The sequence below is a fragment of the Phacochoerus africanus genome, chromosome 10 (assembly GCF_016906955.1).
Source record: "Phacochoerus africanus isolate WHEZ1 chromosome 10, ROS_Pafr_v1, whole genome shotgun sequence".
Lineage (NCBI taxonomy): Eukaryota > Metazoa > Chordata > Mammalia > Artiodactyla > Suidae > Phacochoerus > Phacochoerus africanus.
In genome coordinates this window covers 130,278,359-130,302,139 of record NC_062553.1, presented here as the reverse complement: position 1 = coordinate 130,302,139, position 23,781 = coordinate 130,278,359, and the positions used below count along the sequence as shown (strand labels likewise).

General features: G+C 43.5%; 1 protein-coding gene across 8 annotated transcripts in view; it reads right to left on the bottom strand.

Annotated features, from left to right (window-relative positions):
* FAM13A (family with sequence similarity 13 member A) overlaps positions 1–23,781 on the bottom strand; it is a 325,535-nt gene that overhangs the window by 85,731 nt on the left and 216,023 nt on the right. For 6 of the 8 annotated variants that reach the window (XM_047799215.1, XM_047799220.1, XM_047799218.1 and 3 more), the window contains one exon: positions 476–517. In XM_047799215.1, the coding sequence (XP_047655171.1) occupies positions 476–517 (42 nt within the window). Of the gene's footprint in view, positions 1–475; positions 518–16,574; positions 17,308–23,781 lie in introns of those variants that run through there. The other 2 variants (XM_047799222.1, XM_047799223.1) reach the window with 1 other exon arrangement.

The window sequence follows — 23,781 nt, the reverse complement described above, 5'->3', positions numbered from 1 at the left end:
GATGTTTAAGTTTTCAATTTATTTTATTTCATTTTGTTCTTTTTGGCTGCATCTTCCACATGGGGAAGTTCTGGGGCCAGGTATCGAACCCACACCCCAGCAGCAACTCAAGCCACGGCAGTTAACAATGCTGGATCCTTAACCCACTGCACCACCAGGGCAACGCAGAGATTTTTAAATTTAGGTGACAGCCTAATCATCAGGCAGCTTTTGAAATTAAAATGTCTACCTTGATACCTCTGAATTTAAAACCAAAGATTGTATGTAGTCTTTTCAACTATATTAAATTTCAAGATTTCTTAAACACAAGAGAAGAAAAACATAGCATGAACTTTACGGTGAGGGATTCCAATGAGCTTAGTTTGCCACAATAGAGAATATTCTATCGAAAAGCATTAACGTGGGCAAATAAACCCCAAGAAGCCTTAACCCTCCTCCAGTCCCTACAACAGACCAATAAAAATCAAATAAATACCTCAAATAGAAAGGTGACATCGGTCTTTCATCTTCCTGTGAACTAAAAAGAAAATAAAATTTGTGTTAATTTCAATTAATGTCAGAACATGTCAATTTTACTAAAACTCTGTCCCACCTATCACTAATTTTGTTTCAATACATTAGAGCTCATCTCATCACGGATTAAAATGAGTAAAATATACTCTACCTTGGACCTAGCCAAGGTCAAGTACTTCTTCCAGGGAGACGGTCAAGAGAGGTTTCTTTCAAGAGTAGCCCAGGGCAAAAGCAATTCACATCCCATTTTCAAGAGGAAGGATTTTACCACCTTATTCCAGAAGCCCAATCCAAGTACTCATATATTGCACATAAACCCTTAAAATGATTACATACTCAATGATCTTAATGAAGCTCATTACAGCTTATTAACATGATGATGAAAGTAAGAAACAGCCAACAACATTTCCCTGCTAAGTGGAAGCCACTTCAGGAATGACTCCCTAGCAATGAAAAAGCACATCATAAAGAACACTCAGGCTCTCTGCCTTCTGTAGTTACCCAGAGTGTTAACGTGGGTAGGTAACATGACAGGACATACATGAAATTATAAAAAGAACTTAGGTTCCTCAAACAACACAGAAGCAGTATGAAGCTTGATATAAAAGCAATCAATTAAAATATAAAATATAACTGTAGGAAAATATTTTTCCCTTCTTTAACATGTTTATTTTTTCCCTAATAAATGAACTCAAAAACAAAGAATGAGTCTCACCCCTTTAGTGTCTATTGGAATGTTCTCTGAACTTTCTTGATTACGCACACATATAAAATTTGCTTTTAAGCGGCCACTCCCCTTAATGTATGACTAAGTAGCCCTTCATGTTAATTATGTACATCATTAAACAGATTCAAGCAGAGGTGAAAAGTATTAGATAAAATGAGGAAATATATTTTCTTTGTGTACCTCTGTGCTAGACCACAAGCATCGCTGATGAAAAGAGGCAAGTTTGCTTCAAGTGACAATATTATTCTGGCCATCACCCCAAATCTTACAGGTAATAGTGTAACACACACATACACACACACACAGACACACAAAGTCTGTTTTGGAAGTAGAAGAGGTCTCAACATTTTAGTTGAAAGATGGCACATAAAATTTGAAACACTATTTTTCAGTCTCTCATGATTTTGGTCTCCAATTTCAGCATCACTTAGCCATTCTACTGCTTATGTTGCCTAAGATTTTAAGGTTTGTAGTTGACAGTGCCAATTCTTCCCAAGTGAGGGTTAAGCGATAGCTGAGCTTTATTATTGACTCTGATGTTGATGGGCCGAGCGCAACGCTTGACCAGTTGCAGGTGCTAACACCTGGGAAACGTGCAGGTGTCTTGGGAGACATTACAGGAGCAGCGACTACTTTAAGCCAAAGGGCTTACACAGTGACACAAGGAGCTTACACACTGACTTCAACGTAGTCCTTAAAAACACCTAACAAGTTACAAAAATCTTAGAATTGGGTTTGTTTCCTCATCAAGGTTTTGGTGTCAAAAAGTACCCAGTATGAACCACACAATGCAAAAAGGCGGCAACAAAAAAACCTATACTAATATTATTATAGGAAAATTGCCTCCATGTGCTATAAAATGTGCACTGTACTAAAAGCTTTTTTTGCCTAGAATAGATCCTTAACTCTGACATGCAACACATTATAATCAAAATGAACACGGGTACTTTCGTGAACATTCAAGTCGCAATACAACTGGTTTTCTTAGAATTTAGAAGTGCTCGGGGGGATTTGCTGCTATAGATTTCTGACTCCAGCTATGCACGTGCTTTGGCTAAGACTTTTTTGTCTGTGCATGAAACCTTCCTTGTAGGCTACAGAGTATCAAAAATCAGTCTGTTCTTCCTTTACACTCTCTTTCTCACGCACGTTTATTCATCAGCTGGCTACTTTCAGGTCCTTGACATTCATGATCTCGTGTAACCCTACGGGTACCTGCCCCTCACTTGAGAACAGCAGGCTCAGGGCGGACACATAACTTATCCAGGTCACGTGGCGAGTGATGTGCTAACTGCCATATTCCAAGTTACTCCACTTTTGCGGTTCGCTGCCTTGCCTTCAATGTCCAAATATGGTAGGATGAAACAGTCCTCATTCCAGCCCAGCCCTTAATAAGATCTTGTGGGCTTTATAAGCTCCATGTCATGCTTCTGATTAGAGCAGCTCCACAGTGACCTTAGTCAGAGTCCATTCACAATGCCGTATGCCTGAGAGTGATTAATTTATTACAATGGACCGGCACTATGTCGAGAATGTCTCTTGACAGAAACACCAGTTATGATTACGAGTAAATATTTTTCAGGCTGCATTTGCACAAAGTACATTTGTCAACGAAAGACAAAATCGGAAATCCTTAAGTTGGCTACGTCCCTGAATTTTGAGCAGGTTTAGGTGTTCCCCCAAAGAAAATGTACATCCTGAAATTTAAATAAAACGCAACAGGCTCAGTATTAGATTTTACTTCGTCAGTGGCCGTCCACAGGGCAGCAGTTTGTGCCTGGTACCCAAGAAGACCAACATAAATGGAAAAGAAAATGAGGATGAATCATTAATTTTGATAATTAGCATATTTCTTTTGGCCCTCTCCTAAAAGTACTTTTCCCTGAGGTTTAGTAATATCATCTTGACAACAGGATAAATTCTGAGACAACCAAAGCATTGATTTCAAATTGATTAGCTCAATTAATTCTAAAAATCCATTTCATACACTGCTTTTAAGGACACTTTAAAGGAAAAACGGCCAAGGATGATTCCTCCAAACAGAATGGAGAAAATAAACTTTCCCATAAAATTCACACACCCGAATCCAAAACATTTTTAACAATCACCATGTCTATGTGTGCAAAAGGAATACTGGACTATCGTTACATGCCCCCAAACAGCTGTTTATAGAAGTTACTTACACCTGTTTCTAGCTTTACGTCCATCTCAGGCATCTCCAATGCTATTAACGGAGTCATAATTTTCTTGCCTACACTTTAAATGGCGAATTCATTCAGACGCATTTCCAAGTTTCAAAAGGAAGCTCATGTCCCGAGAAAGAGACGCCGGGTGTGTGTCATGAGATGAAACCAATGACAAACGGTAGCGACTTGGCATTCATTCACTTTCCTCCCTGGTTACTAGAATGAGCCCCATGTTTTAATCATTTCCTGTTTGCTGACCCTGAATCACAGTCAAGCTTAAGTAGCCAATGAGTTGGCTTTTTTTTTTTTTTTTAAGTTCAAATCCATTGAGAGATTTGGGCAATCACCTCATGTATTGGGTGCTTAATATCCTCAGACCTGTGGCCTTATGGTCTCTCAAAACTGCTGCTGGTGGAAGAACATTTATGCAAAGACCCAAGTAGCAGCCTGAATCTAAGAGGCTACAATTGAGAAGCCAGGTAACAAAGGTGTGAGGGTTCGGGGGCATCCAGCTTATTTGTTTATGCGGCTCAACACTGATAAATGCATCTCAATGGATGACACCTCGACTTACAATCTCTTTATGAGCTGTGCTCACTTCTAAAGGGAAGCCACAGAAGGCAATGCGTCGATTTAATCACACAGCAAGCTAACTGAAATCAGAAGAGCATGGCATTTTCTCCGTCTAAGAAAAACCAAATACTGTTGGGAGACGTCCCAGAGTGAGGTATTCAGAACGGACCCTCAATTACTGGATCAAACCACCAGTCCCGCTCAATCCCCTTTTGAACCACCCTGATACATGGTCCAATGAGTCCAACCTTCTAATTGGTTAATGTGGCTGGCTACCCCCCAGTGAACACAATCTGCATATTTAGCTACACACTTTTTTTTTTTTTGTCTTTTTGCCATCTCTTGGGCTGTTCCCGCGGCATATGGAGGTTCCCAGGCTAGAAGTCGAATCGGAGCTGTAGCTGCCAGCCTACACCACAGCCACAGCAACACAGGATCCGAGCCGTGTCTGCAACCTACACCACAGCTCATGGCAGCACTGGATTCTTAACCCACCGAGCAAGGCCAGGGATCGAACCTGCAACCTCATGGTTCCTAGTCGGATTCATTAACCACTAAGCCACGACGGGAACTCCTAGCTACACACTTTTAACTACGTTTTCCAGCGATCTGAGCGAGAAGAGATAGTTTGTAAGTGTTCTTGGGTACCAAAAAGTACAGCAAAATGGGTAAATGCCAAGGATTTGGTTCCATTTGTTGGAAAAAAACTAGAAAAACCATCTCTTGGTGGTGAGAAAAGCACAAAGAGCAAAGGTGGGAGAGAGAGAGGGAGGGACAAGGGAAAGGACAAAATGAAAAGAATGAAGTAAACATTTTTTCTGGAACTCAGATTTTTCCCTCGTGCTGCAACAGCAGGTGTTAATAAGAAGAATTTTCTTAGGTGAGTTTTCTTCAAGAATGATGAGGTGAGCGAAATTCGCGCCTTCCCTTTCCTTCCTTCCTCTGCAAAATATAAAGGGCCACCCTTGAGCATTTTCGAGTTATCCACAGTCTCAGGCACGAGCATGTAGAACCTCTGTTTACAACATTTATCGCCCTCTCCGGGGTGTGTGTGTGTGTGTGTGTGTGTGTGTGTGTGTGAGTGTGATGTAGCAGCTGGCGCTTTGCCACTCAGATGTTTGGTTCAGCCCCGTTCAAGAAAATGGCAAAAAACCATCTCCCCCTTCCTTTTGGAAAACAAACGTGAACGTTTTCAGATCCGTTCGTAGTCGAGTGCCACTGTAATGTGAAGGGGGACATTTTTGTAGATGTTTTTGATGACACACCCAAGCAACTTTGTTTACAGTTTTATTACTCGGATGTTGTAACTGAGAAGGCAACGCTTAGCCGGCAGAAATAAAGACGAACTGAAGTTCAAGAGCAAATAGATTTTCCTGACCAAAGTCTCAATGCCAAGGACTGAAGCGGTCCATGTTCGCAGGACAAGAGATTTCAGCGCATCTGAAGAGGCCCTGTGCTTTGAAAGCAAAACAAATAGATTTCAAAAATTTGAGAACTTCCCCCCCGCCCCAATTAAGACAGGAAAATAGGTCTACCATTTTCTTGATTGCTTAGTGGAAATGGGAAATGGGAAATAGATTCTTATGGACTGAATTGTGTTCCCTCGAAAAGATATGTTTGAATCCTAGCTCCCAGAAACTCAGAATGTGACCTATTTGAAAACAGGGTCTATGGAGAGGTGAAGTCACTAGAGTGGCCCTGATTCGGTATGACCAGCGCCCTATAAAGGGAGGGTATCTGGACAGAGGGGACATGCACGCAGGGAATGCGCCATGTACAGACTGGCGTTGTGCTGTCTCAAGTCCAGGACCCACCAGACACAAAGAGAGATGCTGGGATAGCTGATTCCCTGGCATCTTCAGAGGCAGCACTGCCCCACCTACGTGTTAAGTTGGCACTTCTGGTCTCCAGAACGCTGAGACGAGATGATACCTTTCTATTGTTCTAGGCTCCCCATTTGTGGCCCTTTGTTATAGCGGTGATACGAAACTAACACATCTATTAAAACTTATTTTTTTGGAGTTCCCGTTGTGGCTCAGCAGCTTAAGAACCTGACACAGTGTCCGGGAAGATGAGGGTTGGATTCTTCACTTGGCTCAATGGGTTAAGGATCCGGCTTTGCCGAAAGCTGTGGCATAGGTTGGTGTCACTGTGGTATAGGCCACAGCTGCAGCTCCAATTCGACCTGGAGCCTGGAACGTCCATGTGCCACAAGCGCGGCCTTAAGAAGGAAAAAAGTTTTTTTCCTCCAAACCCAGAGCGAAGAGCCTGCCTAACCAAAGCGTCTCCCTCTTACAAAAAGGCTGTGCTCTGAGAGTTCATTTGTAGAGGTGCTAAGACTAGAATGGATGTCCCATCCTGACATGGGGATGTGATTTCCAGGCCTGTACTAACCTCTCGTTCCAACAAACTATCCTCAATAAGCAGTCCAGACAGAGTGTCTTGAAAAACTTTGGGCCACGATCCAGAGAGAAAGACATGTTACATACTGATAAATGCACGTAAGAGGGATGCACCTTCCATGAAATTATTCTCACTTCGGATATTTTCCATTTTGTTCTATTTCACTTAGATGAAGTTATATAAAATACTGGTCACATTTTGCTCAGTTGGTTTTATGACCATGAATAGGTCATGAAAACACATCCTCCTTGCTTGATGCATAATTAACACTCAAGGAACACGGCTGGCTGGCTGGAGATCTACCCTCTCACAGGACAGAGAGAAAACACTCTTCCCCTCTCCGCTCCCCGGGCAGGACCAGCTCTGGGCCACTGAAGTGCAGATTTTGTTGAGCCTGGATGGCAGAGAAACTGAGAGAGGAAGCGGGTCCAGGTACGCACAGCGGTGGCCGTGAGGATGTAGCTGCAGGTAGATGACTGACAGGGAGCTGATGGAAGATTCCAGGTCTCTCTTAAATATGCTTGGCCTGCTCGTGCCACACGATGGTATCAAGAAGACGACTCAGGGACACATGGTCTCTTTGGATTACCCCTGCGACATTCTTTATCACCTGCATTTTCTGTCTTTGATTGTTTTTCCAGCCACACCTGTGGTTTATGGCTGTTCCCAGGCTTTGGGGTCAAGTCGGAGCTGCAGCTGCTAGCCTAACCAGAGCCACAGCAACACTGGATTGGAGCTGCATTTTCAACCTACACTCCAATTTGCGGCAACGCCAGGTCCTTAACTCATCGAATAAGGCCAGGGATTGAATTCGCATCCTCACGGACACTATGCATTATTAGGTTGGGTTCTTAACCCTCTGGGCCACAATGGGAACTCTGCAGTGTCTTTCTGATTCAAAGAATTATATACTTGGAGGGACCTTGGGAGCATCTTATTCTTTCACTCCCTCTACCCAGCTAGTTCCATCCCTGGACGCCCTTCTGATAAACACCTTTCAATCTCTAGGGAACTGGAGAAGGTGAAGGTGTGCGCCTGTCGGGCAAGGGGAACAAAGTTTCTGAGCAGGGAGGGGTGGGTGCCTTACGTTCTGTCTCTTTCGCGTCTCTCACTACAGCGAGAGGGTCAGAGGGTCCATTATCACCCATGGGCTGGCACACGGCCCAGAGTCTCACAGGGGATCCTGGCTGGAGATGTTTAGAAGTCACGGGGCAGAATATTCATTCCTGTTACAGTATTTCATTTGCCTTAACAGGTCAACTGTTCTTAACAAGAGTTTATCCGTCACCCCTCCACGTGGTCAATCACCAAACCGTACTGATTGTATCTCAGAAAGAGACAAGTCTCCTGAATCTGATCTTTCCACTTCCACTGCCTCGATATGTCTCTCACGGGTACAATGCTCTGTTTCCCCGCCACTTAGAGCCGTTTATCCTCAGTACTCACTCCCACCAGGTTTATTGTCCAAACCTAAAAGCCTCTCCTGCATCCCCTCTGTCTCGGGGGTAAAACCCAGATGTCTAAACCCGGCACACAAGAGTCCTCCAGCTCAGGGCAGCGCGCCGCGGTTGGCCTCTCCCTGCACTTGCGTAACTCCGTCTGTACGTGCTGTTCCCTCAATCTTAAATGCTTCCTCCACCTCTTTCTGCCTGGTAAATACTTCATCTCTCAGCTCAGATGTCATCTGGTCTGGGACACTGAGAAGGGGCGCGCCTTTCTCCCGCCAGGCTCTGAACACTCGGTTGACAGCCACGAGCCAGTGCTTAGCACACGGCACTGAGATTCCCGACTTCTGATGCCTGCCTCACCTCCTGGATCTGTCCCCCCCCCCCCCCCCCCCCCCGTCACCTACCAAGGTACCTAGAACATTCTGGGTGCTCAGTCAGTGGCTGTGGAATAAAATTAGCATCATCAAGACCATGCTGAGTGCTGACACTAGTGTGTGATTGCCTATTTTGACAACAGGCACGGTTTCTAATTTGCAAAGTGAATTTTGCCAGCTAGAAGCCTGCTCAGATATCCGTATGTTGATTATTTCAAGTGATCTTGTTCTCTGCTACTCAAAACTGAACGGAATTGCAAGTGTGCTATGGGGTTTCTCCCATCCTTATTTAGAAAAGAAAAATGATTTTCTCCAAACTGCACAGTTAGAGGTGGGAGCTCTGCTATTGTGCCAGTGATAGAAACACTGTACTTTCTGCAGGGTACAGTGAACCCAGGAAAGGGTATGTCCGGGCAAGGCCATGTTTGAATAGGGCCCCGTCACACGCTTTATCTGTTTGTTCTGGCTTGAGAGCAGGAAAAGAAAATTATTGCACTTCATTGCAAGCCCAAAGGTTTGTGTGGAGCTTAAAGAAATTCTTGGTTCAGTCACAGAACTATTTTCAAGGCAGCTGGAAGCTTTCACTTGTCTTGGGGATTCTTGCTCAGAGGTGCTGTTTATCATTATTATAGACATAGAAAGAGCACCTTAGGGAGGCAGTCATTTTGAATGTAAAATAGAGCAACTTTCTTTTTTGGGGGGTTGATCTTAGCGGATGAGAGAACATTTTTAGAACATTAGCAAGCCAAGTTAAAATGTTTTCTAAACTTTAGTTGCTAAGACAAAAAAACAAACAAACAAAAAAACAAAACAAAAAACAAAACCCCACCAGAAATGGACTCATAGACTTTGACAACACACTTAGAGTTACCAGAGGGGACAGTGGGAGCCGGGAGGGATGGACTGGGGGTTTGGGATTGATTGGCCTCTGCACACCGAGGTACATGTAATGATGGGCCAGCGGGGACGTGCTGTGTAGCCCCCAGAACCCTTATCTGACATACTGTGATATTCTATTTAGGAAAAGCATCTGAAAAAATTGGACATGTATCTGCAGAGCTGAATCACTGCTGTACAGCAGAGATGATCATAACACGTAAATCAACTATACTTCGATAAAACGTAACACGTATAACATGGAGATGCCTGCAGAAGGGAAGGAGGAAATGTAAACCATTTTTACCAACTTCTTTCCCTCATTACCTTCATTATAACATTCTTAATGGCTTGTTAATATCGTTTTTATTTAACAGATATATACTTTCCTAAGTCCCTAAACTCGGAATGTGGATTTCTTCAGGCAGACAAAAATGTGCAGAAAGCGATGCACCTGACCCGGTCACCTTCCCCCTAAGAAACCCTCCCTCTGCCAGAGGAGGGCTCTGCACAGAAAGAAGAGGCCAGCACTTGTTTCTACACTGCCGTGACTTTACACGGGTTTTTGGGAGGATGGGCAACCACAGGGTGACGTCTGCCCACGATGGAACATGCATCACCACGTGCAGGTGCTCCCTCGGCCTTGTTGGAGGGTCCACTACTCATCGGAGCCTGTGACAGATGCTGGAGATACACAGGCTGTTAAGACAGGGGCTCAGCCTTCCCAGAGTTCCTAGGAAACATGACATCTGATCAGAATGATGAAAAGGGGGGGTCCACGGCTACCATGTACTGAGCGCTGACCCTAACAAGCCAGGCTTTGGGCTGAGAGCTTCATGCACAATATCTCAGTCAGTTCTCTGTGACATCTTTGGAGGAAGGCATATTACTCATCAGAGGTTTCCGATAAGAAAAATACATCTTGGGTTAAGCACCTGGTTCAAGGTCACGGGGCCAGGCAGGGCGGAGATTCAACGGCAGGTCTGTGGAAGCCAGGGCCCTTACACTCCAAAGCGTGGTGCCCAACAGGCAGGGTAGGTGAGCTTCGGGGATGTGGGTGACCCTGGGGGTCATGCTGGCATTATTAGGAGAAAGATAACAGACAAGAGAAGAACTTGCCAGCAAAGGAAGGGGCTATGTGGAGGCAGGAGGAGATGCGTGGGGAGCGCTGTGGACGTAGTGGGGCTGCCGGGCAGGGGCCACTAGAGGAACTGAGATGGGGGGGGCACTTGCGTTTTCACCGAGTTAAGGAGTTGAAAAGTGAACGACGGTCCTACGAAACCACAACAAACACAGTTTATCAATGGTCTCTGCTGGCTGGCTCGGGCTCCTGATTTCAGTTGCAGAGGTGGTGTGCACCTGGCCAGCGAAGTTACGTTTCTTCCCGTTGTCCTTTTCCAGGCAGCAAAATCACGGATGTGTCGTCGTTCGCTTTTTCTAAATGCTTCTGAACTTTTCCTAGCACTCTGGTTCCATTCCACGTGATCCAAGAAAAGCAGTTCAGTTCTTTGTTCTTATTTCCATTCAGTTTGAGTTTTCCGATTTTTATTCTTACATTTGATGACAAGATACCATGTTTTCCTGACCCTAAACCTTGTAGGTTTTATAAAAAGTATCCTGGGTCTCTCCCCTCTCTGAGCACTATTTTTATTCTTTACTTGGATAACTTAATTTAAAAAATCGACTCCTAGGGCTTCCTATTATTATTTATAACCCTTTTCCCCATTTTTCCCTACCAATATATCTTTTTTTTTAATGCAAGAAATAAAATCAGTTTCCACATCTGGTTTCTTGATGATCTGTGCAACGTTAGAATGTAGTGTCCAGAAGAGGCAAATCCATAGAGACTGAACGTGGCTGCCTAGAGCTGCGATGCGAGCTTGAGGGTTGCTGAGATTCAGTCTGGGCTGTGAGAACATGATACCACAGGTTGGGTGGCTTAAGCAATGGGAACATTTATTTCGCACAGTTGGAGGGACTGGAAGTCTGAGACCAGGGTGCCAGCATGGTCAGGTGCTGCCGAGAGGTCTCCCTGGCTTGCAGACTGCCACCTTCTTGCTGTACCTCCCACAGGGGTGGGGGTGGGTGGGTGGGGAGAATGTGCTGTTCCCTTCACCGGCCTGTAAGGGCGCGCCGATCCCATCATGGGAGCTCCATGACCTCATCCAAACCTAATTACCTCCCAAAGGTCTCACCTCCAAATAGGATCATACTGGGGGATGAGAGCGTCAACATATGAATCACTGGATCACATAAGTAGGTGAACTGCACGGTATGTCAATTACATCTCAGCAAAGCTATTAACAGGTGGGGGGAGGGGGGTCTGAGGGTTTGAGACGGAAACGTTCTAACATTAGGTTGTATGATATAATAAACTTCATTGAATTCTTTTTTTAAAAAACTATTACTGAAGAAAATACTTCTGGTTAAAAGGTTTTATACATTATGAACCGTTTCTTTGGCAATTCATGTTGATCGGCACATAAATATATAAGCATCACAGGAAAAAACAGGGTAAAAAGTTCTGAGAGTTTCCCGAAACTCGATGCTATGCTATTTCCAGCAGCTCTTCCCCCAAATCAGGCTTTAGGTCATTTTCTAACATTCGTCCAATGCCACGGAAAGGCCATCACCTTAACTGCATTAAACATTCCTGCGTCAAGAAATGGAAAGATGGTGCCAGGGTAAGAATAACGAAACCAAAAGAAGAGCAAAACACTACTACTAGTCGTTACTTGGGAATAGCTTGGTCATTTACAAAGAACTGTCATATTCTTTAATCATAAAATTTCCCCTCTAAGGTGGTATGGGAGGTATTACCATCCCATTTTAAGATGAGGAAAGTGACCTGCCCAAATCCACATGGACAGCTGGCTCTCAGTGCCTGGAAATGTTTTTGGCAGGTGTCGCACCTTCCCATTCCTTTCCCGACTGTCCTGTGCTGACTTCCTAACGTCTCTCTCTCCTTTTTTCAATGGTTTAGTCAGGATGATCTCTTTAAATTTAAGACTATCCTCACCTTAGTTCACTATCCTCTTTATTTGGAGTAATTAGCAAATATTTAAACGCCAGAGGTACTGCAACCTTCCTGTGAGAATAGGGCCACAGAGATCTTACTTGGTCTCAATGACTTGTCACTATACATACAGACCCTACTGGCGATGAAGTCTAAATTCAGACACTCAACCCTGGAAGGGTTAACCCAGCCTTGAGGTGAGGGAGCTTCTAATTCCCTCTTAGACTGTGTGTGTGGAGGGGGAAGGTGCGCAGGGCAGGGAGTGCTATCAAGGAGCCAACGAGTTCTCAACCACATGGCTTTATCGATCACTTCACTGAAGGTGTCCCCACAAGCAGTAGAGGGCTCTCTAACATCACGCAGAAGACTACGAGGAAGCCCGTCATTAGCTGGGCTGCTCCCTGGTTAAGTCCCCCAGCAGCCCCCTGTTAGCAATGTTTACTTGTTGGCAAAGAATATTCTAAAGGCTAGTACTTGGGAAGACCGGGTGAATCCTGCCGATCAGAAGATACAGTGAAATTTTCCCATGTTGGTGCTAATACTTGTTAATTACCCCTGTTGCTATAAATCCTATTAAAGAGCCACTGCAATTTGGAATTCTGGTGTATTTCACCATCATAGTGGGCTTGATGAAGAAATGAAAAAGAGGGTTATGCAGATATCATTAATCTCAGTTTCCCACTGAAACAAAGACACCAAGGGGAGAAAAAGGATGTTAAACATGTGAAAACAGATGCCGATGCATTAAAACCAAAGGAATCTTGATTAATCATTAGTGCTTTTAACTTCATCCTCCACTGTCCGTCTTTGCGGATATAAAAAGAGCGAGTGACTATTGAAAGTTCACCCGGCAAATCAAAATACTGCTGTAAAGTTGAGAGTTTTGCCATAGACATAGAGTGAGGGAAGACTTTATTTCTTAGCTTACTTTCTATACATACAATAGAAACCCTTTACCTACGGACCCAAGGAAAGACATCCAGTGGAACATAAATCATGCAAAGAGACTACGGCATACATAAAGCCTGGAATCTAATAAAACAGACTGTCTCTTTAGTGATAGGAGGTACATTTAGTAGGTGAGACAACTTTATTGCACGTCTTAATACAGTTTCTCTATTTATTTCTATGATTATTTTCTTTCTTTGGGGGAGCTTTTTCAGTTGGCAAGACTACCTATACAATGCCCTACAGTATATTGAGTTTTATCATTAAATATAAGAATTAACACATACCTGTTTCAGTATTTTTAAAAGTAACTGGGATACTTTAACGGCCCCAATAGATATATAAGATCCCATCATTAATTTAAGCCATTCGAAGTGAACTTTAAGGACGAAGGTATTTACCTACAGAGGGTCACATTTTAAACATTCTGCCTCTGCAGTTTTTTCCTAAAGATCCCGAGTTTCCACATAGTCCCTTCCATCCTGGACAGTCTGCAGATTACCTTAAGTGGTAAACAGATGGCAAAGGACCTTAAAGGCAACCAAAGCATTTTATTTCGCTCTTCGCCTTCGACCTCATCTGTTACTCTTATCTTCGCGACAGATCAGCAGTAACAAATTGATCGTCTACCTACTTTCACAATACTCTAAGAAAGGCTAACAAGTCACTCATGGGAATTATAAACTAAGCAGACACTGGGTACAAACATGCCCTCTCATAAGATCACGTGCCTACATGAGGTTAAATAACACATAGGGTTATACTATCCATGCGGGCACCCTCTATTATTATGCTAATTATACCATCCATTACTGAAATCACCACACGTACTGTAATTGTCTAGTAATGTGTCTGCATCCTCACTGGCCTGTGGCCTTCCTGAAGCAGAGGTTACGCCTTAATTCCCACAGGGTCAATGGCAGTGCAAGAGTCGACTTTGGTCATAAAGGAAATAGGAAAAAACACTGTGTGTTTCGTTTTACCAGGTAACACCGACCATGTAGTAAACGAAAGCATCCATTATAAAAAACAAAACAAAACAAAACAAAACATAAAAACCCTCACATAAGGTGCTGATGTTATTTGGGGACACGGAACAGCGCAGTGTTAGAATCCTACAGGTACCTGCTGTCAGTGGCTTGATACAAGCTGTAATCATTAACCAGAATTTAGATCAGTGTTTGTCTGAGTGTGTGAACCAGTTGTACCAGACTTGCTTTCAGGAAGCTTGTTACCGTGTTGGTACTTTCCCTGTCACACCTAGATGCAGATTCAGTTAAGTCGAGGGAAGGCAGGCAGCAGGAAGAAGCTGATTTGAAAAATAAGTCCCCCAGGTAATTCGCATACAAGCAAAGAAGGATTGCCCTCTTTGCTTAATACAATGAGCATGAGTTTCTTTAAGTGGTATCTAAAGCTTTTCTTTCACTCGTCTGCTTTTAATTCAGTTTCCAGCCCCTCCGTGCCCTTAAACAGAACAGAGCGTGTTTACCACAAGGCTCTGCGACCTTCCTGCTCCAGCGGGATAACACTGGGGGTGGCTGGCACCTGTCATCTTTCCCAGAGAGTCACAGAAATCCTTAGCCAAAGATACTGAACTGGGATTGGAAGAAGCAATTGCATACAGGAAGAGGAAATTTTTCTGCATAGGCACTTAAATTCACAAGAGATCCTTCATGACGAGAAACACACACACCTACCCACTCCTTGCCTTCAAGAGGTTTATAATCCAAGGCAGGCACAGGCTGGATGTGAAGGCGGCAAGGTTATCAATCAGTTTCAATCCTCCAGAGACAGGGAAACAGCAAATGCACCTATCCGCATTTTTTAATGCAAATTCAAAGTATTCCTCTTTCATATGTTTACTAAGCAGGACTGTCAGGGCAAAATAATTTTGGAGGCAACTAAGCTGATTCTATTTTAGCTTTCATCAGCTTAGCTCCCTAAACAATATTTAGCCGAATAAAAATCCATTTTCTTCTTAACAGCTATTCTGTCATTGAGCAAGCTTATTACAGAGTTCAGTGATACAGCTAATACACTTATCTAGAAAAGGCTTGCTTAAGACACTTGAAACCTGACATCATCAGAAAAAAAGTCCCCAATGTTAAAGTTGGAAACCAAGTCAAGGTTCCAAAAAGTGTACATTAGTTTCTGGTCCCTTGCAAGTTTCCAGCATGTGGATTTTGCCACCAAATTAATAGAGAAAAACTTCAGATTTATCCATAATTCACTTTCTGCTCCACTGGGGTGTCAATTTTAGAAAAGGAATCCTGGGGACACCTCCGTCAAGTTCTCATTACAGTGCACTTGTCACTACAGGGCAAGAAAAATAACTGCACTGTTTTATCTTGCAGGGCACGCCTGCAGGAACTATTTGCAAACAAACAGTACATTTTTGTTTACCTTACTCTGGCTGTTAAAACATGAACATCCGGGAAAATACTGGTGACATGGTTTTTAAAACTCACTTTTATCTAGGTTTTTCCAATCTTATAGATAAACCATATTTTTTATTATTTGACTTTCATAATCACTTTTACGACTAAAACCCTCTATATAGTTTCCTTAAAGGAAGCATTTATATGGGATCAAATGCCACTGCACGAAGAGCAGCTGCAGTTAAAACAGGATAATCACATTGGCAAAAGTGATTTTAAAAATCCTAAAACGTGACCTTGGGCAACTCGGACTTCTTCCAAGCCTCAGTTTTCCTGCCATGAAACTGGAGGGCTGGACTTGGTCACCACGGAGGTGACTTCCAGCTTCAACATTCCTGGATACCTTATTCACGTATTCGTTCACCAGCAAGCAGTGTTCTTTTTAACAAGCCCTTTGCTTAAATTTACCTTTTTTCTGCCTTGGTAAAACTCCTCTACCCCACCCTCCGCAATCCACATTATAATCATTAACGAACAAAACAGAGCCTTGTACTCAATCATTCTTACAGATCTGCTTTTTTTTTTTAGGGTGTCATTTGTGTAATAAACCTATCTGGAATTATTCATGGAGAAATAATATCCTTAACATTTATGTCCATGTACTATAAAGTACTTATTGATAGAAAGTCCTTGCCTAGATCTGAACTCCAGAAGACAGGGCTCCTAAGATGCATTTTGAAAAGGTTTCTAGCCTATGGACATCCTCGCCACAGCTTCCCCAAAATTGCTAGAATGCTGATTCAGCTTTATTTTAAACCTGCTCAATGCCGTCTTCAGTTTCTGCATTTCTTCAAGTGTCAAGGCTACTTTCTTACATTGACTTTCTTTCGAGGAAGGAAACAACTGAACAGACGAAGAATAAAAGATAAGACGGTGGGCATAAATATCAGTAAAAGAGGCAAGAGAATATTTGCATTTCTGTGGTCTTAGGAAAGAACATTTTGTCCAACGGACCCAACACAGCTTGCAGCCTATTACCGAAAGATGCCAAGTGGTGGCCAAGTTAACATGGTTTTATACCACGCAGAAAACACAGACCAGAAAAAAAGACCCGAAGAGGAAAGAATACTACCTTTGCAGAGGCATGATTTCACAAGCCATCCTTGTCTGGCAGTTTGCAAGGGACCCTCACAACTGTCTCTTCCGCGCCAAAGTTGGTCTGGACGGGTGAGCGGCTGCTCGGCGGCTCACCGTGGCTGAGCTGGGCTTGGGGCGTGAGGCGGCACCTCACCGCTGCCGTTGCCACCGCCACCGCCGCGGGCGGGGGTAGGCAACTTGGGCTGCCGTCAGCCAGCGTCCTGCGGCTCTCAGCCTGCAAACTTGAGCAGTGCGATTCGATCGCAGCCTCTTGACTTTAACACCGCAGTCCACTTTGACCTTTGTTCCAGGGAAGCAGCTGAACCAGCCAGCCAATCAGAGCCGCAGCGGCTTGCAGGGCTTAAAGGCGCTGCTGCTTTGGCCTCTGCGGCTGGGCTGCCGCTCCTCCTCCGGCTCCTCGGGAGGCTTGCCTAAATCTGGTAACTCGAAACTCTCTGCCGAGCTGGTCCCCAGACAAGCCTGTCCGTCCGGGGAAAGCAACCAATAACTGCAGCAAGAGCACAGAGTCCCTTGACTTCCTAACGTTACTGAGACAGCCAACAAGGAAATCCATTTGTCCGGGAGAGACTCTGCCTCTGAAACTAAAGGTTTCTGTGACAGAAGGCAAGTTACCCGGTCCCCTTTCGTCCTGAAAAAAAGAAAAATTAAAAAAAAAAAAAATCAAACAACCCACTAGCATGGGAAGGCGTGATACTTTTCTAGAAGGAAGGCATGCTTCTAGAACCCTGCCCTACCCATATTTATTTCCTGCTGATGTTTGTTTACATTGTGGGGGTTACTAGTCACTGGTGACATCTCCCAAGGCACGTAGCAGCTCTCATTTCTGGGGAGAAAACACGTCCCAAGACTGCCCATGTTCTCAAGGGATCCAAGAAGCCACTCCCATGGAAGCTATTTCGACTTACAATTTTGGCATTTCATCCCTATAAACTTGAATGTGTTTGTAGAGTAATTTTCCTCTAAGAACACCCACATCACTTTTTTTTTTTTGGTTGGTTGGTTCTTCATTTAATTTATCGATTTTTTTTTTAAGGTAACAATAAATCAGTGTCTCCTAAGGTCTGCCACAGGCCTGTTAACTAAGCTTCCCCTTAGGGGCCTCCTCAGCGAGGAACACCACGCTTTATTTTGGGAACGTCATTGTTAATCTGTAGATTAACAGAATAGGAGAAATATATTTTAATAAGAGTTCTTTCATAGCCCAGGACTTGCCGGGAGCTACAACAAAGCCCAGAGCATTACGGTTGGCAGAAGAAAGGGCAGAGAGCCAAGACCAGGATATTCAGAAACGGGCCGGTGGGGGGGGGGCGGCAAGACGACCAAAACGGTGTCCTTCTCTTTGTAGTTTTTCCCAGATTTTTTTTTTACAGACCAGTCATCATTCTGAATTTAGAACACAAAGCCCATTGAAAGCGTCTACTTTCTGTTGCTATATCTGCTAGTAAAAGCATTTCATTGTCTGACTAAATCCTCTATCACATTTATGAAATGGATTAGTCACCCTGAAATGTAGGTTCAGACCTCATGATAGCATATCAATAACTAAAATCAGCCTTTTAAAACGGAAGTTAAGTCCAGAATTTACTTCAATCAAAGTTGTCCTTAGAGTCTGTTTTGATTCGACATTTAGAAACTCCAATAATAATAAATCCATTCTCTGTATTTGCTTAAGGTTTTATCTTTCAAAAATGTATCTTTATATCTTGCTTAATACTTCAGTTAACTTCCTGAGTTAGGAAATCACTATTATTTATCACAATATTTTATTGATGAGTAAACTTGATACTAGAAAATTAGGTAATTTGTTCAAATTCATATGGGAAGTTAGTGGCAGAATAGAAATGGGATTCAGAATTTCTCAAGTCTGCCCCAGAACTCTGCTACAAGGCATACTGCTTACTCTATTCTACATGAGTTTTTGAAATATTTCATAACAAACATTTTTAGAAATGGTTAAAACTCAAATGACAGAACAATATTTTGTCTACTTTGGTGGACACATCAATACTATATGGCTAACACAGATATATGAGTTCAATAACAAGGGACCCATCCAATCTCTCGGGCTGGACCATGATGGAAGTTACTCGAAGAAGAGGAATGTGTGTATATATAGTGGTGTGTATATACTGTCATATACGTATGATCGGGTTATTTTGCTGCACAGCAGAAACTGGCACATCATTGTAAATCAACCACACGGTAACAAAAACATTAACAACAAAAAATCAAAAAAAGGACCTAGCATTATAAAAATATGGTACATCAAACTACAATTTACATTCAGTACAGACGACAGGTAAAATACTGATGAATAGGAGCATTCAAGATTTCCCATCTGATTCCACATATATTTCCTGATAAGTTAGGTCTTCCTTTCAACACCCCTCTAACATATGCCACGTTATCAATGAGATGTTGATGGTCATTTCTGTAAGTCACCTAAGACTATATATAACTCAGTAATCCCCTGCCTTTGCAAGTGTTGGTTATTTATTTCTAACAACTCCTCCTTTTTTCATGTTTGGTGGGTTTGCAGGACATGCCTGGATCCTTTTGGAATCTGCACCTGGACGGCAGCTCCTTCTTCCAACCACACCCACTACAGAGACCCTCTAACTTCTGCGTCTCACATCCTCACGTCCATTCCTCACAGTCAGGTAGCAGGAGCACCACGCCCCGCACTCTGCCGGTTCCAACGTCTCCAACACTGATAACCTGACTGCCTTTCCCCCACACCGAGCCCCCTGATGTGCATCCCTCGTGACCCCCATATTCCTGCCCCCACCCCTATTCTCCCTCCTTTTCCTTGAGTCTCTACTCAGCTCTGTCTGTCGAGGATAACCTGCACCCAACCACGTGCCAAGCAGCTTTAAAAACAAGCACATGCCTGGCGCTCCTCAGCATTTAGTTAATTCTAAGACAGGTTCACGAGCATCCTCCACCTCTTCACCTTGAATACATGCTGCCAGCTGGGTGCCTGACTGCCAGACCGCCAAACACTGCAAAAGAAAGTCACAGAATCTTGGCAACGAGGTCGATTAAAAAGCCCTGCCATTTAATCTCGGCCAGAATCTCAGTACCATGTGGCAACCCTTGTAGTTGTCTTTGACCGGAATCCGAACCTGCCTCAGTTGCTAACTGCCTAGCTTTCTCAATTTTCTAAGAAAGTCAAGATTATCAACTATGAGTGAGTGCCTTTGGTTTTCTTTGCATTGAGGGTTGAAGTACCACCCCCCCCCCCCCCCCCCCCCGCCGCATCTCCTCACACACCTCTTGCCTTGTTCTTTGTGACGTCTTCCTATTCTTCCCCACTCATAGGATACAAATCTCATATCCATGTATCGCATCTCATTTTCTCTTTCCACAGGAAGAAGCCTGATCTGGCTGTTATCTTAAATCTGTCTCCCTTCTGAGAGGCACTCAAGTAAGTGCCCCCCACTCCCCAGCCCAGCCTTGAAAACTCTTTCTCAGGAGTCCTATGCTCTGGTGACTGGTGATGCAATGCCATGTCCCTCCCCTTCCCACTGGCAAGCTCCCCAAAGCGCACCTCTGCTGCTCCCACTTTCTCAGAAATTACTCCTCCAACCCGACACCAATGGAGCGCAGACGTCACCACGTTTCTGAACGTGCTTTTAGGGCCACGAATGCTCTTTTGGCCACTACATCTAAATGGGTTGTCTCGGATCGCTCTCTCCTCTTTGATTTTTCTGAAACCCCCACCTTCGGTTTTCTGAAAGTCTCTGACTCTCTGTGGTCTTTCCTGGGAATGCTCCAAGCTTCCCTGATGATGCCGTCCACCTTTTATTTCATCTGTCTTTCCTCCTCTCTTAATGCCCTTCTGGCCTCGCCTTCCGGGCCCCATGCCTTTCAGTACAGGCATTTTATCAGGGCTTAATAAACTGCGCTCTGGAAAGAGGCTCCCGGGAACTGGATCCTGACACTACCGCAGACTGGCAGTGTAAACTCTGGCAAACTGTTTAAAAGCGCTGAGCTTGCTCCGAGGAATAAATGAGATCATGCATGTAAAACACGTAGAATGGTGCCTGCAAATAAGTGCCCAGTGATTATTAGCATTAGCACCCTAATCAACACGTTCAAAGCCGCATATGATCTGATTTCCCAAATTCTCCTCCTCCTGGCCCCTCGTTAATGATGCTATTATTCTCCCCATGAATCAGATTTGAAGCATGAGTCATCTTTACTCCTCCCGTTCCTCTCTGCTGCCTAGATGTGTGCATTGTGCTGCTGAGGTCGCTTTCATCAGCTGGCCTTAGTCATCGGCAAGAGCACGATAACCTTCTGCCTCCATTCACTCTCTCTCCAATGAATACATTTCACAATCAGAGTGACTTTCCTATGGTGGTGGTGATCTGGTCATTCACTGCTCTTCCCAAAGGCTTCAATAGCTTCCAACAACCTCTTGGATGAACCCGGGTCTTTTAATGGGATGATGAAGACTCTCCATTGATGAACCCCGATATCCCCCTCCTGTTCAGCTGCTTGTACGTCCTAAGGAAACCACTGCAGATATACCTGCACGTCATTTTCAGACACGCTCTGAACTTTCTACCCCCAAAATTCACCCTCCGTCTAGACTAGTTTCCCACGCCACTCCCTCCTGGCAAAATTCTATGCATACGCAGGCTTAGGCCAAATCGAACAAATATCCTGCCCCCTTTAACTCTTAGAGCCCTTTGCATTTCTTATGACATTCATCTCCCCTCCTCCACAGTTTCATTATTATTTGCATCTAAATGTTATCTCCCTATTGGAATGCAAGTTCTCTTTCCTGCAGCCACTGCACAGAGCAGACACACCACAGGTATGGAATGAATGAACTGGTACATCAATCACTCTTCACCAGAGATTAGATTTTAACTTATCAAGCAACATTTCGACTTCCTCTTAACAGTCCCATTGTCGGCCTGCACTTAAGATAAATTGGATGCCTCTTTAGGTTCAAAATGAAGGAGAATGATAACCAATAATTGACTAAAGACATCAACGGCTGGGGTTATACACTGAGGTGCAATCACAGAGATGAAAAAGTCAGGTCCTATCCCAAACTTTCAAAAATTTTTAAAGCATTTTACGTTACCCAATGTCTCCTAGGTTGTCCATTTCCTTCTCTACCTTTCAGCTGGCTTGCAGACTTCTCATTTTCTTAACATAACTTCTTCAGCTGATTCCAAATGTTTGGTAATAGCTGTGTCTGCACTTGTCCCATCAAGAGCAACAATTGCTCCAAAAAATGATGTGGCTTCATTTGTTTTAATTTCAACATCCACTTGAAGCAACCAAGGAACCAAGAACATTTCTTGGCCACGTTAACTTGTTTTCATATATTGTTTTAACACCAGATAGATTTGTTTCCTAAGAAAAATGATATATTACAAGTTCGATAAAAGGTGCTTCTTGGGCATATACTTATGAATCTTTTTTTAAATTAGGCTTTAATTTTTTTCTATTATAGTTGATTTACCCTGTTCTATCAATTTCCGCGGTACAGCAAAATGACCCAGTTATACACCCATACATCCATATATACATATGTTTATACACACACACACATTCTTTTTTCACATTATCCTCCATCATGTTCCATCACCAGTGACTCGATACAGTTCCTTGTGCTATGGAGCAGGATCTCATTGCTTATCCACTCCAAATGCAATATTTATAAATTGCACCAAAGAACAGTAACAGGACCCTTGCCTAGTATGCACCAAGGGTAATGACTAAATCAGCTAGGAGTTTTCATAGTCACAGAGCCAGGATTGTGAGGGTACATATAATGCAGATATTCTGGCATTACTGCACAGGATCCTGATGAAACTTGCTCTTTGGCCATCCATGTTAGAACACCAGGGCTCTTCAGCAGACAGCATCATCATTTCAACAACACCACACGTCGAAAATAAAAGAAGGGGTAAGAAGAAACTGAAAGGGTGGTATATGCACGGCAGCTAGCAATTATTAAGAAGCTATGTTGTGTTCCTTTTTATAGATGTGGAAATGAAGAAGTTAATTAACTTGAGCACTCAGCAATTAAGCAACTGACATGAAGCCAGCATCTGAATGCCATAGCATTTCCACCATAAAAAGCTTTTAAAGATAATAAAATATGATACTTGCTCATCATTAACTTTATCACTTTATCAACTGGCTGTAGGAAATAAAGAATGCTTTCTTTTGGCCTGAGGTTTATATTTATATGAGTGCATATACATTAAATGATGGCTATACAGTCTTATAAGACTCCCTGAATCAAGGACACACAGTGGACCAGAGCAAGTCTCTTTTGCTACTTAGGGCATATGGAGGTTCCCAGGCTAGGGGGCGAATCGGAGCTGCAGCTGCCATCCTATACCACAGCCACAGCAACGCCAGCTCCGAGCCACATCTGCAACCCACACCACACCTCACGACAATGCCGGATCCTTCACCCAGTGAGCGAGGTGAGGGATCGAATCAGCATCCTCATGGATACTAGTCAGGTGTGTAACCTGCTGAGCCACAACAGAATTTATTGTAGAAAGCAAAATAGTGACATTCAGAACAGGTTTATGCTAATAGAAATAAGGAATTTCTAGCTAGGTAAATTGTTTTTCTTCAGTAACAGCAGCAACAAATATGTTTGCTTTACTTAGAGCCAAAATAAAAAAAAAATAGCTAATAAAATCAACATAATTAAAATGTTTCCTCCAACACGTATTAGACTTATTTAGTGTATATTACAAGATTGCTAGAAAAAAATACCGTTGGGGGGGATAGAAATTATACAATTGCTTTTCCAAAGACACACCTCCAATTCTTCTTTCCTTCCTTTTTTGGGCTGCGCCCATGGCAAGTGGAAGTTCCCGGGCAAGGGACAGAAACTGAGCCACAGCAGTGACGACACTGAATTTTCAATCAGTAGGCCACCAGGGAATTCGCGTACTCCTCTAATTCTTATGATGGATCTCGCTTTAAAAACTGTGTATGGGGCTTTATTTCACTAAAATATTTCTGAATCTCACAGGGTTCACTTATCAGGTTCTAAAATGTTGCAGTGCTGCAGGTGGGGGGCAGAGGAGATGCTCCAACTGTCAGGCCAGGCTGAAAAGTCTCCACGGCCGGAGAGGCACTATTCCGGGGTCCCCTTTCCACCTTACGAACTCCTTGATTTCACTAGCTGG